General features: G+C 43.7%; 2 protein-coding genes across 4 annotated transcripts in view; one reads left to right on the top strand and one right to left on the bottom strand.

Annotated features, from left to right (window-relative positions):
- The window catches only part of MAP3K3 (mitogen-activated protein kinase kinase kinase 3), a 58,397-nt gene extending 46,335 nt beyond the window's left edge, over positions 1-12,062 (top strand). The window contains exon 17 of the mRNA XM_083376669.1: positions 9,048-12,062. Coding sequence (XP_083232795.1) covers positions 9,048-9,276 — 229 coding nt within the window. The 3' untranslated portion in view covers positions 9,277-12,062. The remainder of the gene's footprint in view (positions 1-9,047) is intronic.
- Positions 12,055-15,381, bottom strand: part of LIMD2 (LIM domain containing 2) — a 25,682-nt gene continuing 22,355 nt past the window's right edge. For all 3 annotated transcript variants that reach the window (XM_083376672.1, XM_083376674.1, XM_083376673.1), the window contains exon 5: positions 12,055-14,860. In XM_083376672.1, coding sequence (XP_083232798.1) covers positions 14,701-14,860 — 160 coding nt within the window. In that variant the 3' untranslated portion in view covers positions 12,055-14,700. The remainder of the gene's footprint in view (positions 14,861-15,381) is intronic.

Here is a 15,381-nt window from a genome sequence, read left to right as displayed (position 1 = left end):
TTTTCCTGCAAAAGCTGCTCTAAGTATTCTTCCCCCTGTGAGGATAGAGGGAAGGGAATTCCTGCCCTGCCCTCTAAGAACAGCGGCGACTGACTACCCTGGGGAAACAAAGCAATTATAAAAACATTAATTGGATGCATATATTTTTGAAATTTAGGGACTAAAAAGTTTTCCTAGAAGTTTTCTTATTCCTATTTCTATTGATTCACTGATTTTTATTTAAAAAGAAAAGAAATAAGCTTTGAAAAACTATTATAAAAATGGGGGACTTAAAAAGTTTTAAACAACATCAGTGACATCTTGTGGCAAAGTTTGGTATTACAACTTGTTATTGCCTAAAAGAGACTTGGCTTGAAGTCCAGACTTTAGTTAAGACTCTTTTGACCTTGATACCACCTGTGAGAAACTCAGCTGTAAATAGAATGTCTGGGTGGCATAACTGGCCTGCTTGAACTATAAATGTAAACTTTTACTGACTTTCAGAGTTATATGTGGGGAATTGCTTTCCTATCTCTTTATTTGAGGAACATTGGTTATTATATAAGATGATGAAATATCTTCGACTATAAAATCTTACTTGAGAAACGACTTCTACTATAAAGACTATGTATAAACATATGAAATAGAGGTCCCATACCTAGTTATAAAATTATTTTTAATGTCTGATTTTAAATTCCTCAACACATTATTAAGAGAATATGGATGAAGACCAGGAAAAGATCCTTTCCATGTTGAAAGCAATACATGAAATCATTCTTTCAGCTTGTGATAAAATAAGACCTAACATAAAAGAACAAGATGCCAGCTTAGATACAAAAACCCAAACTTTGACTACAACCAAAAAACTAACAAAGCAGAAGATAACAGAAGTGGAACAATCAAGGTTGACTCAACTTTTACAAACAATATTTTCATATACCCTACATTTCTTTTTCTGCCCTTGGTTTCTCTGTAAATTGGAACAAGTTCAACTTCTGTTCCACATAACGTGTCCTTTTATAGAAGTGATATTGAATTCATTATCTTGCCAGACATTCTCACCCAAGGACTGAATAAAGATAATTGTACCTATAGCTCTTGCATGCTGCTGCTAATTCATAAATTGAACAAAATGTCTTCTGAATCTCATGGCCTTCACTGCCTCCTGTCAGGCTCCCACAGTAAATCGGACATTAGAATTAGATGAGCAAATTGTACTTTATTATATGGTTTCAAAAATAGAATCTGATAATACAGATATCCTACCATCTTTTTTTCAGCCTGAGTAGTTAGGTAGTTCCCTTATGAGTTTCTTTCTTTGCCTGTTATGCAGCTATGGGCTATACCAAGGGTCTCTAACCCTCAGGCCACCGTCCATTCCTGGGCCTTGAGCCATTCAGAAGCAGACCACAGAAGTGGCAGGAGAGTGTGTGAGCATATCCCTACATGGGCAAGCACAGGAACACACACTCCAGTTGTGCAAGTGGACGACCACTCATGCAAATGGAGTTCCACACGCTTGCTGTTCACACGGAACCATCCTTCCTCCTGCCCCCAGGCTGGTCTGCAAGGAAAGATTGGGGAACTCTTGTTCTGAACCAGCCCTCTTCTGGCCTTGAGTAAGGCAAACCCCTATTCAGAAAGAAGAGACTGGAGAGCGTCCAAGGCTAAAAGGCATCTGCCAAGATTTATTGCGCAGTTAACAAAAACACCAGAGCTTGTCTTCTCAAGCGGAAAAGTTGCTTTCAGCAACCAGCCCCTCCCCAAACACTCCTTTTATAGAGAGCTCAGGGCGTGGTCTCCCTGTGCCTCCTCCCGAGGAGTCCCACAGCTTTTCTTTGTTTGTTCCTACTCGACTGCCTCCTGCGTCGGGCGTCCTTGAACAGGGCCAGCTGTGGGTCATCTTCCTCCGCACTCTCGGGCTCACGCAGCTGAGAAGAGGTCCCCGGCTGAGGGCTCTGCAAAGCCTCCAAACCATCATCAGCCGGTTCGTCACCCACACACACCTCCTCCCCCTCATCTGAGTCATCCGATACATCTGAGCCGGGTGCCGAACCCACAGGCTGACTCTGAGTCACAACACTATCCCGCACCGCAGGGCCCTTCCCCCGGGGCTGCCGATCCGGATGCGGTCGGGATGGGAACTGTTCGTGAAAAGCAGTCACCAACGCAGGGGCATGAACGGCGGTCGCGTCTTCCCATGTGAAGTCCTCCGGCCCGTACCCTTTCCACTCGATCAGGTACTGGAAGCGACCTTTCAGCCAGCGGGAATCCCTGATGCTGGCGACCTCGTAGTCGGGGGTGCTGTCGCCATCACGAGGTCCTGATGGGGGAGGTTCCGCTTGGCGAAGTGGACAAGCCGGTTGTTCGGGGACCAACAAGGACCGATGGAAGACGGGGTGCACGCGCAGGGAACGTGGCAGAGTTAAACGATAGGCGACCGGGTTGATGACGGCCTCGACTGGGAACGGTCCAAGGTAACGGTGGTCCAGCTTCCTCGCCGGCCGAGTGGATGGTAGGTTCCTGGTGGACAGCCAGACCCGATCCCCCACCGATAATGGAGGCGTATCCCTTCTCGACCGATCGGCGAACCTCTTGTAGTCGGCCTTGGCCTTCTCCAGCTGCCGTCGCACCAACCGATGGATCGCCTGTAATTCCGCCATGAATTCGTTCGCTGCCGGCTCCGGTGAGTCCACGGGAGAAAGGGGGAAAAACCTGGGGTGATAACCCACGTTGGCCAAGAACGGTGTCATCTGCGTGGAGGTGTGCTGCGAGTTGTTAAAGGCAAACTCGGCTATGGCCAAATAGTCCACCCAATTGTCCTGCTGCAGGTTAACATAGCAGCGCAGATACTGCTCTAAGATGCCGATGACCTTCTCGGTACCCCCATCGGTCTGAGGATGATGCGCGGACGAGAGGCAAACCTTAATGTCCAACGCCCGCATCAACTCCTGCCAGAAGCGGGCTGTAAACTGGGCCCCCCTATCGGAGACGACCCTATCGGGAAGGCCGTGCAGCCGGAACACCTGTTGGATGAACATGCGACTAGTGGCGCGAGCTGACGGTAAGCCGCGACAGGGGATGAAGTGCGCCATCTTGGTCAACATGTCCACCACCACAAACACTGTCGTGAAGCCGGAGGATGGGGGTAGATCCGTCAGAAAGTCCATGGACACAGCCCCCCAGGGTCTCTTGGGCGTTGGCAAAGGCTGCAGTAAACCAGGCGGGGCCCCTGTCGCTGACTTGGCCTGACATAAGACTGGACATCGTATCGGACTCGGGGCCACCAGAAGGTACGGGAGACCAGGTTCAAAGTCTTGAACAGGCCAAAATGCCCCGCAGCCGGGTTATCATGACATTGGCTGAGGATGAGTCCCCTGAGTGGCCCTCCTGGAACATAGAGCCGGTCACGATAATACAGGAGTCCATCCGTGACCGACCAAGGTGAATCTGGCCCCACCTCTTCCTTCCGCTGAGCCACCCACGCCTCCTGCTGCTGCGCCTCCCGGATCCGAGCCCGTATATCCACCGGCTCCCGCACCGCAGCAAAAGACTCGACGGGGATCACTGTCCTGGGCGGAAGCTTGTCTTCCACTCGGGTGTACTCGGGCTTCCTGGACAGAGCATCCGCTCTCTGGTTGTGCCCGCTTGGTATGTACCGCACCCGGAAGTCAAACCTCGCAAAGAAGAGGGACCACCGGATCTGGCGTTGGTTCAAATTCCGAGCGGTCTGCAGGCTTTCCAGATTCTTGTGGTCCGTCCGGACCTCGATTTGATGCCGCGCCCCCTCCAGATGATGCCTCCAAGCCTCGAACGCCGCCTTGATGGCCAGCAGCTCCTTCTCCCAGATGGTATAGTTGCGCTTCGAGGGATTCAATTACCGAGAGTGATACGCGCAAGGGAAAAGGGTACCGTTAGGCGTCGCTGCCTGGAGTAACACGGCCCCAATGGCAATGTCGGAGGCGTCCGCCTCCACGACAAACGGCCGTTGCGGGTCAGGATGCTTCAAGATGGGCTCCTTCATGAAGGCGTCCTTCAAAGCTTGGAACGCCTGTTGTTCGGGGGCGTTCCACTGGAACCGAGTCTTCTTCTGCAGGAGCCGGGTAAGGGGGGCTGTCAAGGCAGCAAAGCCAGGGATGAATGTTCGATAGTAGTTGGCAAATCCAAGAAGTCGCTGAACATCCTTCACACGACGCGGGGGTTGCCAACTCTGCAACGACTCAACTTTACTCGGTTCCATGGCGATGCCCTCAGGAGAAATGCGGTGACCCAAGAAATCGATGGTCACCTGGTAGAACTGGCACTTCTCCAACTTGGCAAACAGCCGATGTTTCCGGAGGCGCTGCAGGACCTGATGGAGATGCTGATGATGCGCTTCACGCGACGGGGAGTAAATCAGGATGTCGTCCAGGTAAATCACGACAAACTGGTCCAACAGATCTCGAAAGATGTCGTTCATAAAATGCTGAAACACAGCGGGGGCGTTGGTCAGGCCAAACGGCATCACCGTGTACTCGAAATGTCCATAGCGAGTACCAAACGCCGTCTTCCACTCATCACCCGGCCGAACCCTGACGAGGTTGTAAGCTCCACGCAGGTCCAGTTTCGTGAAGATCTTAGCCTCCCGGAGTCGGTCCAAGAGCTCGGGGATGAGGGGCAACGGGTAGCGGTTACGCACCGTGATGGTGTTGAGTTTCCGGTAGTCACAGCAAAGCCGTAACTCGCCCGACTTTTTTTTGACGAAGAGCACGGGCGCAGACACTGGCGAGGACGAGGGCCGGATGAAACCACGAGCCAAATTCTTTGTCAGGAAGTCCCGCAATGCAGCCAACTCGGGCTCCGACATGGAGTACAAACGCCCCACTGGGAGAGGCGCATCAGGGACTAGATCAATGGAACAGTCATAAGGCCTGTGCGGGGTAATTGGTCCGCCTCTGACTCGCTGAACACATCAGCAAAGTCGGACAGTTCGGGAGGCAAGGAAACCCCTGGGGAACCCTCCACCTGACCGGCACAGATATGGCGGGTGTGATCCACGCACTGCAAACTTGGGAAGGTGACCAAGTTCTGAGACCAGTAGATCTGTGGATCATGCGCCCGGAGCCACGCCAGTCCCAAGACCACGGGGAAGTGCAGTTCCGAAGTGATGTAGAACTGGATGGCCTCCACATGAGAACTGATGGCCATACACACGGGTTGCGTGGCGGCCGTAATAGGCCCGGACAGGAGCACTCGACCATCGATGGTCTCCACAAGCATGGGCGGATCCACCGGACACTGGGGAACAGCCCATTTGGCCACGAAAGCCGAGTCCATAAGTTGGTGGTAGCCCCAGAGTCAATTAAGGCATGGACCGGAATCCCCTCTGGCTTGCCAGGAAGGATCAGACGTGCCTCCAAAATCAAATGCCGTGGAGGTTCACAGGCACCATCAGAACGGCGTCGCTCGGCGTGGTCGTGGTGGGTCGTCCGATCTATCACACCGACTAGATCGGGCTCGGGCCGTTTCCCGACAGCAAAGCAGGGGACTTTCTCGGGGCTGGCTTGGTCACTGATGCCCGCTGACGCTTCTTTGGACAAGAAGCAGCCAAATGTCCAGGGTCCCCACAGTAAAAACACAACCCCTCCGATCGTCGTCTGTCCATTTCCGTCACCGATAGACGGGACCTGGCGGCACCCAGCTCCATTGGCTCCTCCCTCTGGACTGGGGGCTCACGCACAACAGGAGCGGCAGGGGTCTGTGGGGTGGCACGGCGACTCTTTCGCTGCTGCAGCCGGGCATCGATCCGCAGACAAAGATGGATCAGCCCATTCAGATCTGAGGGAATGTCCACGCGGGCCAGCTCATCCAACATCTCCTCTGACAAGCCATCCTGAAAGGCATCCACGAGCGCAGCCTCATTCCAGGCGGAATCCTGGCTAAGCAGCCGGAAATCGCTGATATAGGCCTGTAGAGGGCGCTGACCCTGCCTCAAAGCTTTCAGGCGTCGGGTGGCAGTCTGCGCCTTAATCGGGTCCTCGTACATGAGGCGCATATGGTCACAAAACCCCCCAAAGTTATCCAACAAAGGGCTAGGCTGTGCCAACAGAGGCGTGCCCCAACGAGCTGCATCTCCCGACAGAAGGCTCAACACGAATCCCACCTTATCTCGGTCAGTGGGGAAATCAGCTACTCTCACGCTGATAAAAAGCTGGCATTGTCCCAGGAAGGCAGGAAACAGTTCTGGATTACCAGCAAATTTATCCGGCATAGCTATCTGACATTTCCTCCTGGGTGGGGGTGCAGCATGTACCTGAGCTTGCAGTTGAGCCACCTGAGCTGCCAGCAAAGTGAGTTGCTGGGTGAGCTGGGCATTCTCGGCAAGAAGCTGCTCCATCGTAGTAATAAGGGGTGGGTGGCTGAAAGCAAACTGTTCTGAACCAGCCCTCTTCTGGCCTTGAGTAAGGCAAACCCCTATTCAGAAAGAAGAGACTGGAGAGCGTCCAAGGCTAAAAGGCATATGCCAAGATTTATTGCGCAGTTAACAAAAACACCAGAGCTTGTCTTCTCAAGCGGAAAAGTTGCTTTCAGCAACCAGCCCCTCCCCAAACACTCCTTTTATAGAGAGCTCAGGGCGTGGTCTCCCTGTGCCTCCTCCCGAGGAGTCCCACAGCTTTTCTTTGTTTGTTCCTACTCGACTGCCTCCTGCGTCGGGCGTCCTTGAACAGGGCCAGCTGTGGGTCATCTTCCTCCGCACTCTCGGGCTCACGCAGCTGAGAAGAGGTCCCCGGCTGAGGGCTCTGCAAAGCCTCCAAACCATCATCAGCCGGTTCGTCACCCACACACACCTCCTCCCCCTCATCTGAGTCATCCGATACATCTGAGCCGGGTGCCGAACCCACAGGCTGACCCTGAGTCACAACAACTCTGGACTATACCATGATTATTCTTTAGACAGTATCTCTTTCCCCATCTCCTAAGGTGATTACTATATATCATTACGCTAACGTGATTGTTTTCACATTTTCTTTATATATGACTTCAAGTACTGATTTGTCAGGATCTTCATTATCTCTCAAATCTGACTACAGCAGAGTAGAATAGAACAGAATGTAGGGTTGAAAACTAGCAAAAGTGTTTTCTCCCTTTAGGGTTCAAAATTTGAAATAATATAGGGGATTCTTTTAGTATAAAATATGACAGTTTACAAAGATTAATGACTAAATAGAAGCATATACTATTTCCCACAGCAAGGAGAAATTGATTCTTATCCACAGAAGAGAATATATTTAATTTTGTTTCTTTGGAAATTGCTTCCGGATTTTTATTTTTTTTAATCCCATTTATATCCCGCCCTTCTCCGAAGACTCAGGGCAGCTTACAATCTAAAGCACAATGTGCTTAGCAATAGCCTTCATTCTATGTATATACCTGCTTATTAGGGCTTTCGCCCCCCCAAGCGGCATTTTTACAAAGTCAGCTTATTGCCCCCAACAATCTGGGTTCTCATTTTACCTACCTCGGAAGGATGGAAGGCTGAGTCAACCTTGAGCCTGGTGGGACTCGAACCTGCACTAATTGCAGGCAGCTGGTGTTACTTAAGGAGGCATTAGCCCACTGCTCCACCAAGGCTCTTTTGTGCTTGCAATGGAAAAAAAATGAAAGTTTGATTTTGTTTTTCCTGATTAGATAGTTTGTTTCTGTAGAAATGGCTGGTATATATTGTGTAAAAGTAAAAGGTTGAGGTTGTAATGTTATCTTCTACTCTGCTAAAGAGAGTTGGAAGTTGGTGCCTTTTTCTTTCCTTTTCCCTCTTTATACCATATTTTTTTCTTTTTTTCCTCCCCATTTTTAAATTTCTCTTTGTATTTATACTTTGATAAAATGTATTATTAAAAAAAGAATGTAGAGTTGACTAGAATGGAACAGAACGGTATAGAACAGAATAATAAAGTTGAAATGGACCTTAGAGGTCTTCTAGTTTCCCTGCTCAACCAGGAAACACTATACCATTTCAGGTAAATAGTTGTCCAATCTCTTCTTATAAACTTCCAGTGTTGGAGCATTCACAACCTCTGAAGGCAGGTTGTTCCACTGATTAATTGTTCTGTCAGGAAATTTCTTCTTAGTTCTAGGTTGCTTCTCTTCTTGATTAGTTTCTATTGCTTATTATCCTGCCCTCAGGTGCTTTGGACACCTGTTCTTTGTGGCAACCTCTGAGATATTGAAACATTGCTATCATGTCACCCCATGTCCTTCTTTTCATTAAACTAGACATATCCAATTCCAACAACTGTTCTTTATACTTTTTAGCCTCCAGTCTCCTAAAGAATGTCAAGTCGAGTAGAATAGAATAGAATTGAGCAGAATAGAACAGAATGTAGAATAGAACAGAACAGAATAGAATAGAATAGATTAGACCAGAATAGAATGTAGAGCAGAGCAGAGCAGAGCAGAGCAGAACAGAACAGAATAGCTTTATTTATCAAACGTGATTAGACACTAAAGGAATTTGTCTCTGGTGTAAAAGCTCTCAGTGTACATGCAAAGCAACAGAATAATAATAATCATAATAATGATACCAATAAGAGGGGATAGTAAAAAAATTGAGAAGGATAACACTACTACTGTCGTACAACATGGGTAAATATACTTAGACATTAAACAGCACTGTGAGAATGAGATGTTCAGCAAGAGTGATAGCACAAGGGGGAAAAAAACTGTCTCTGTGTCTAGTTGTATTGGCATGCAGGCCCTATAAGCGTAGTCACAAGGGGAGGAGTTGAAACAGTTTTATGTCCAGGATGTGAGGGGTTTGTAGATATTTTATCAGCATACTTCTGACCCACACAGTGTACAGGTCTTCTGTGGAAAGCAGACTGGTTGCACTTTTTTTTTCTGCAGTCCTAACTATTTGTTGGAGTCTTTAATGGGTCAAATGCTGTTATAAAAAACAAATAAGATAGTTGGTTAAGAGATGCTGTTAGTCCTCTCTCAGTTTTCAGTATCTTTTCATAATGGTGATAGTGAGTTTCAAAGAGACTTTTCACTAATTAACTTTGAACTCTTCTTATATTTTCTCCTCCCAGGAGCCTTGCCTGTACTGTTGTGGAAATGTTAACAGAGAAACCACCCTGGGCAGAATATGAAGCTATGGCAGCCATTTTCAAGATTGCTACACAGCCTACTAACCCCCAGCTTCCTTCTCATATATCAGAACCTTGCCGGAACTTCTTAAGGCAGATCTTTGTGGAAGCCAGAAAGAGACCTTCAGCTGAAGAGTTGCTCCAGCATCATTTTGCCCAGCTCCCTTACTGAATTACCATCTCTGAAATAGCATTCCGTTTTTAGATGATACTGTTGTGGCCTGTATCAGAGAATCCATTCCAAAATGTTAGCAGATAAGACATTCCGTTTGCCTAGTAAGGTAGCGTGTAAGGGCAATGCAGAAGTCAGCCACTTTCATTTTGGTATCTTCATTTGGGATTGATGCTTTCTCTGTAATTACCCATGTGCTGACATGGTATTTCGCGTGTGGCTAGGAACAGTCTAAAATGCTTCATTGTAGATCTCTCTGAAATTTGTGAAAATGAAAAAGCGGAGAATGGACTAAGAATTGCTAAAATCTATAAAAATGTGTACTGGGCTCCTACTATCACTCTGTCTTACAGCTTTTCAGGTTGCAGGGTGTTGTTTCTCCTCATTAGCCCTCTCATATAATGAGAATGGGGGAGGGGATTCCCATGGATCAAAAATAGGATGGAATCTAGACAATAAAGTTCCCTAAATGAAATAAGGAAATCAAGTTCCATTTAGGCAGGGTTGCTTAAAGGTGCAATGCAGAACTGTGTGTTCTGTGTCTATGCTGTAATGACAGGCTAACACAATTTTTGTCTAGCAAAAAAAATCAGTATTGTGGGGCTTGACACTTTTAACTTCTATTTTTTTAGTCTTTATGGCATCAGAGAAACTAGAAATTCACATGGGAGATGTTAAGAATTTTTAGAAATTAGAGGAAGCTGAGCAAGGCACAGTGCCCCTTCTATGGATATTAAAAATCAATAGATAAAATGAGGAATGTATATGAAATTTTACATTATTTGCAGAATTTATCCATATTGTAGAATGTGCCATTTTATGGATTGTGTTGCACAGTATATTATGCAATAGATTGTGGTGAGGACTATTGTGAGAAAGCTTATCAATGTGCTGCATTTAGATGGATGTTGATAGGCTAAAACTTTCCCTTAACAGGTAGAGGTATATACAGTTAAGCTATTGTACTACAATTATAATAGATATGAAAATATCTCAGTTACTGTGAGACATTGTTTCATGTATTTCCATTAGACAGCTTCGTCTATCCCTATTCCCTTTCACAGAAAAACCGTTTTTTCCCCTCCAAACTTTTGACCAAAGGTTATTTCATTGCTGCCAAGATCAGTCTTCAAGGACAGGCAAAGTATTACTGCTGAGCCTATGCAGGATTGTTCATACTGAACAAAGCTTCCTTTTCCTGGGGCTTGCAATGGAAAAATTGGGGCAAGGAGAAGTGAAATTGCTCATCTGTATTTATTCATTCTGGGGTTTTCCATATGTTTTTCTGATCTTTAGAAGAATAGCTTCTAAAGCTTGAGACCAAGTTTTCCTACAGTTTGTTAAATTCTGGATTGTTTTCTGAGAAACCTTTCTTTAAGAGACACTTCTGTCAGATTTGAGTACAATTAAAGAACTAACTTCTTTACCTCTCAAATGTTTGGTTGCCAACAGCATACCTTTATTATATAAAATGTTGGATTAGAACCAGATACACTCAGACAGGACCTCTACGAGATCTATGAGTATCTCTGTTATTCATTATGTAGCAAATCATGTACACTGCAGTAGCGTTAGGACAGATGAACGATGTGACTAACCTGTTGCTTTGCAAACAGCATTCTGCCGCTTGTGACACTTCAGGTGTTTGCTGTTAACCTCGCAAAGACATATTAATCTACCTTTGCTCTAGCCAACTTGTCAAGTGTTTGCTTCTCTGCAAAACTGAGATTCACTCTTATCTGTCACTTTACACAAAGCTGCATGTGGTAACAATATTGCAATCTACTAGCCTCACATGTTAGTAAAAGCAGGGTGGGAGCACAATGCTTTCAGTTAATTAGCAGTTCATCTCTTAAAGCAAAATGTAATTAATAGGCAGGTAAAAGCAGTTTCTTTTCTGCTGTCTCCAGCTTTGTAGTGGTGGCAAAGTGCAGACCAACTATCTTGATGTGCTCAAGTGTTTTGTCATATTTTTTTAAAGAATATCTATGGCTTTATAACAAATAAAAGCCCAAAATTTCTGTACAGATCTAAAAATGCTACAATGATTTCCTTTTTCACTTCATTTGCCAACATGTCTGTAGGTCTTGGTTTGTTGCCTTAACAACGTATATTCTTTTTCGAGAGAACAATGTTGAGTTGCAGTTTTTCCTTTGATCTTAGCAAATAACCAGCAGCAGAGTTGATCCCTCATCTATTTTTGAGAATATGATATGTTGCCTTGGCTCCTCACTGGGTGGATAAGCGTAAGAAATAAGCCAAAGCATTATTCATATGATCAGCAGTGCACTTTTATAAATATATTTATATCACTTTCTTATTAAGCATTTTACTTCATGTAAAGAAATTATGATGTCTCATACTTTTTATTTATGCCATACTTGTTTATGTTTTTATGTGTGTACAGCAATTGTTATGGAATGGGGAGGGAGAAATTGACATTGTTGTGAATTTTTAAAAAAGGGGAAAGAAGCAGCTGGTTTTGCAAAGATTTTGATTATTGTTTATTACAAGATGTGTCAGGTCAAAATACCTTTTTGTTTCCTTGCTAATCTTTTGCTGAGAAAAAAGTAAGCGAAATAGAATAGCAATATAGAAATGGCAATTTAGAATGATAGAAAGCCACAAATTAGATGTAGACACTATCAGTCTCATGTGTTCCTGTTGATATAACACACACAATCTTGATTGAGCTTATTGCCATTTCTTCACAAAACAGTGATCTGCCAGTTCCAGTGTAATCTCATTTTAAATTGTCTGCATTTCTGGGGCATTTAAACTTTTTTTTAAACAAACAAGAAATGGCTTATTGTATGCTTTATTTACTTGTTGTAGATATTGTTATATATATATAAGGCCATGATGTGGGAAACAGTCTTTGCAATATCTGAATTACTAACATTGATATACTGCTACTCAGTGCAATAAATTTGTCCCTGAAATTACATCTAGATAATATTCACTGGAGTTCTACAACATCAAATAATTCAGGAGTGCTTACTTCTAGATAAATGCATAAAGAATTATAGCCTTAAAAATGCCCCCTTTCTTTTGTAATTTTTATGCCAACAATTTCCAGACTTTCAATATTTTTGCCTTATAAAAACCCGTTAGGAATTTCTCTTGTTAATGGCCTCCTGAGGAATTCATCATGCAGATTTGCTTTTGGTAGGTTTCTGATTCTCATCAGTGCAAATAAGAGAGTGAGAGAAAAAGGATATTTTGCAAATTGTCTCACAGAACTGTAATTATAAGCAAGGAAACAAATACGTGTTTAGGCTTGGTACGACGATTCTGTATACTCCAGCTTCACCTGCCACTTTTCTGCTAAACAGCATACATTTAAAATACCTTTTCTACAGGAGCTATTGCCATCAGACAACATGTATCTCATTATCTTCCCTGAATTACCTCATATATGTGGACTAACTTAATATATGATTTGGAAATTTGAGATATATTTCTGTAAGATTCCACAGCTAATCTGAGATACTCTTCACATCAGATCTTTGAATTTATACTTTTGAATGTGATAGTATGTCTTGACTTTTTTACTAAATTTACCCAAGAAATTACTGAGATTGGGTAATTAAGTTTGCAGCCTTCCGTATATTTTACACTGCCAATGCTAGAACAGATATTTTAATTTAATGAAACTCAAAAAGAGAACTTTGTAGAATATTCTGTGATTTATCATTTGGACCTGGAGTATACAGAAGACCTTGAAGTACTTCTCTGTTTCTAATTTTTATGAAATTCTATAATGACTGAGGCTTGCAGTGCAAAGCCAGGCCAATGTGTAACTTTTATTTACAATAAAATATAATTTTCAGCTACTTATGTGTGGTACTAGCTATTGTATTATTGGAGGCTGCTTAAATATCCAAGTGGAAACTTCAGTAGTTCCATTTTGGAAAAATACACTATGGATTCTCAACATAGCCATCCTTTCCCTTTTTGGGATAGTGAAAATTGTCTCAACACTTTTTTAACTTTACTAAGTTTATTTCATCAGATGTTCTCTTTGAAATCCACAACCAGGGAAGTGAAGTATTCCTATGTGGCTTTGAATTGTGGGATTTGTTTAAATCTGAGAAAGGTATACTCAGCACTTTAATAGATGCTTATCATCTCTCACAGCCTGCTAAACACATTTTTCTGTATATTCTGGAATGTAGGCACCAAACACTGTATCTTTTATTAAGGAAAACATGTTCTAAAGCTGCTAAACATGCCATTTGGCATGTTCTATATGAATTGTGTGTGAACCACAGCTTTTCTTCTAGTCAGTGATATTAAACCGCTGGTTTTTTTTTTAAATGCATACAATGATGACTGGATTGTTCTCCCATGCAGAACAAGTTTCTTGTTCAGCAAGAAATCTTTTGGAAACTGAAGTAGAAGTTGCACATTTCATCTCTCAAAACTTTCATAAACAACATCAAAGAGGAAAAGCTCAGAAAACCTATATTACAAAAATAAGACAGTGCAGCTCTGGACACAAACACCACAAGTGTGCTTCAGCTTATCACATACCACTGAAAAGGCAGATATAAAAGACACTGAATTCTTCCCCAGAGTTTAAGGCTGAATGGATAGAACAGAGCTGATGAGAACTAGGATGCAAGGGCTGCAGTCCCCTTTTAGACCCATGTTCATCGTGACTTTGGACTAATATACATGCTTCTGTAACTGTTACACCAATTCTACCCCCACACTCTTCAATGTCCAACTCTTACATGCCTGCTTGAAATTCCAAAAGTTGTATTTTCTATTTCATTGTTTAGGATTTCTAAAGCTTGAATACATGCATCTTTACTTTACCCTAGACATGTGTATGGTGTGTGTTGCTGCCTATTTGCACAATTTGTTTAAGCAGATAGCCAGATATTGGGAATAGATAATGCTCTGTCTCCTTCAAAATTGGATGTAAAAACAATATCTAAGGATTGGCTAAAGCCTGTTGGAAAAGTTTCTTCAACTTGAATTACAAGAGTAAGGAAAGCAACATCCAGGTCAACCTGTTAGGATGCTGATTGACTTGCTAAAAGGGAGACTATTTATATTTTAACATGCTATATGGAATAGTGTGATCACACACTTTTGACCAAGGAGATGTACAGATGTGAAATATCACATTTACAGCTTGTTTAGTCAACCTGTTTAGTTACAATCCTGATTGCAATTCCATTACTAGTATGACCTGGTCCTCTTTATAGCATTAGTATTCCTGCTTTTGCATGAGTAAAGCAAATGTCTGTGTAGTTTTTCAGATGCTTAATTCTTTCCACAGCCCATTAAAACTATAGTTCGTTCCTGCTTAGTCTTTTCTGCTCCTAGCCATCTTGCAATTACCGCTGCTCTCCATCAGCTCAGTTCATCCCCATATCAAAGGTCTCAAAGTGGGGAACTATAGGCTATGGGTCATGCTGTATCTGAACCATTCTCCACTTCTTTCTGCAGCCAGAGTTGCTTGTGCTGCTTGCGCCCAAAACCTTCATCATAGTTGCCTTTGCTCTTGAACAGCTGCTGGTAATGTGGCTTGCAGTAGAATTCCCCATGGAGAGCTGCATAACTACCCAAGCTGAATAAAAATAAGAACATGTTAGGGCTTACTAGAAAAGGGCTGAAAAATGGAAGAAAACTTGTATAATGGTAGTTGTACTATGAAAATGGAGCTATGAGAATTTGCAACACAGCATAGGAGGATGAGACCTACCTCACATAGGAAGCATAATTATTGTACTGTACCCAGGCAAAACAGTTGTGAAGCCATTTAAATGTTTAAATGCCATAAGTGCTTATGTTTCTCCATTTCAGAATGCAGAAAGAAGCCTAATGTACTGTAGTCCTGTTTTTTCACAATTCCTACTAAGCTTGGTAAAGATTTGTTTGATGCAAGCTCAACATCCAAATGGTTTACTTGGCAACAGTACAGAACTACTTTGCCATTACTTTTTTCTGAGAAAATTTTCAACTTCATCCGTTCAGGTACAAAGCATACCCAACTCTTTTTCAAGATCAGCTGAGATCATCTGCAAGTGGATAGTAAGCTCTTTTTTTTATAGTGAAGTCTCCTATTTCTTTAATTTATTTTAACAACCT

The sequence above is a fragment of the Vipera ursinii genome, assembly GCF_947247035.1.
Source record: "Vipera ursinii genome assembly, chromosome: Z".
NCBI lineage: Eukaryota > Metazoa > Chordata > Lepidosauria > Squamata > Viperidae > Vipera > Vipera ursinii.
The sequence above is the reverse complement of the archived record's forward strand: the minus strand, read 5'-3'. Positions and strand labels throughout refer to the sequence as shown.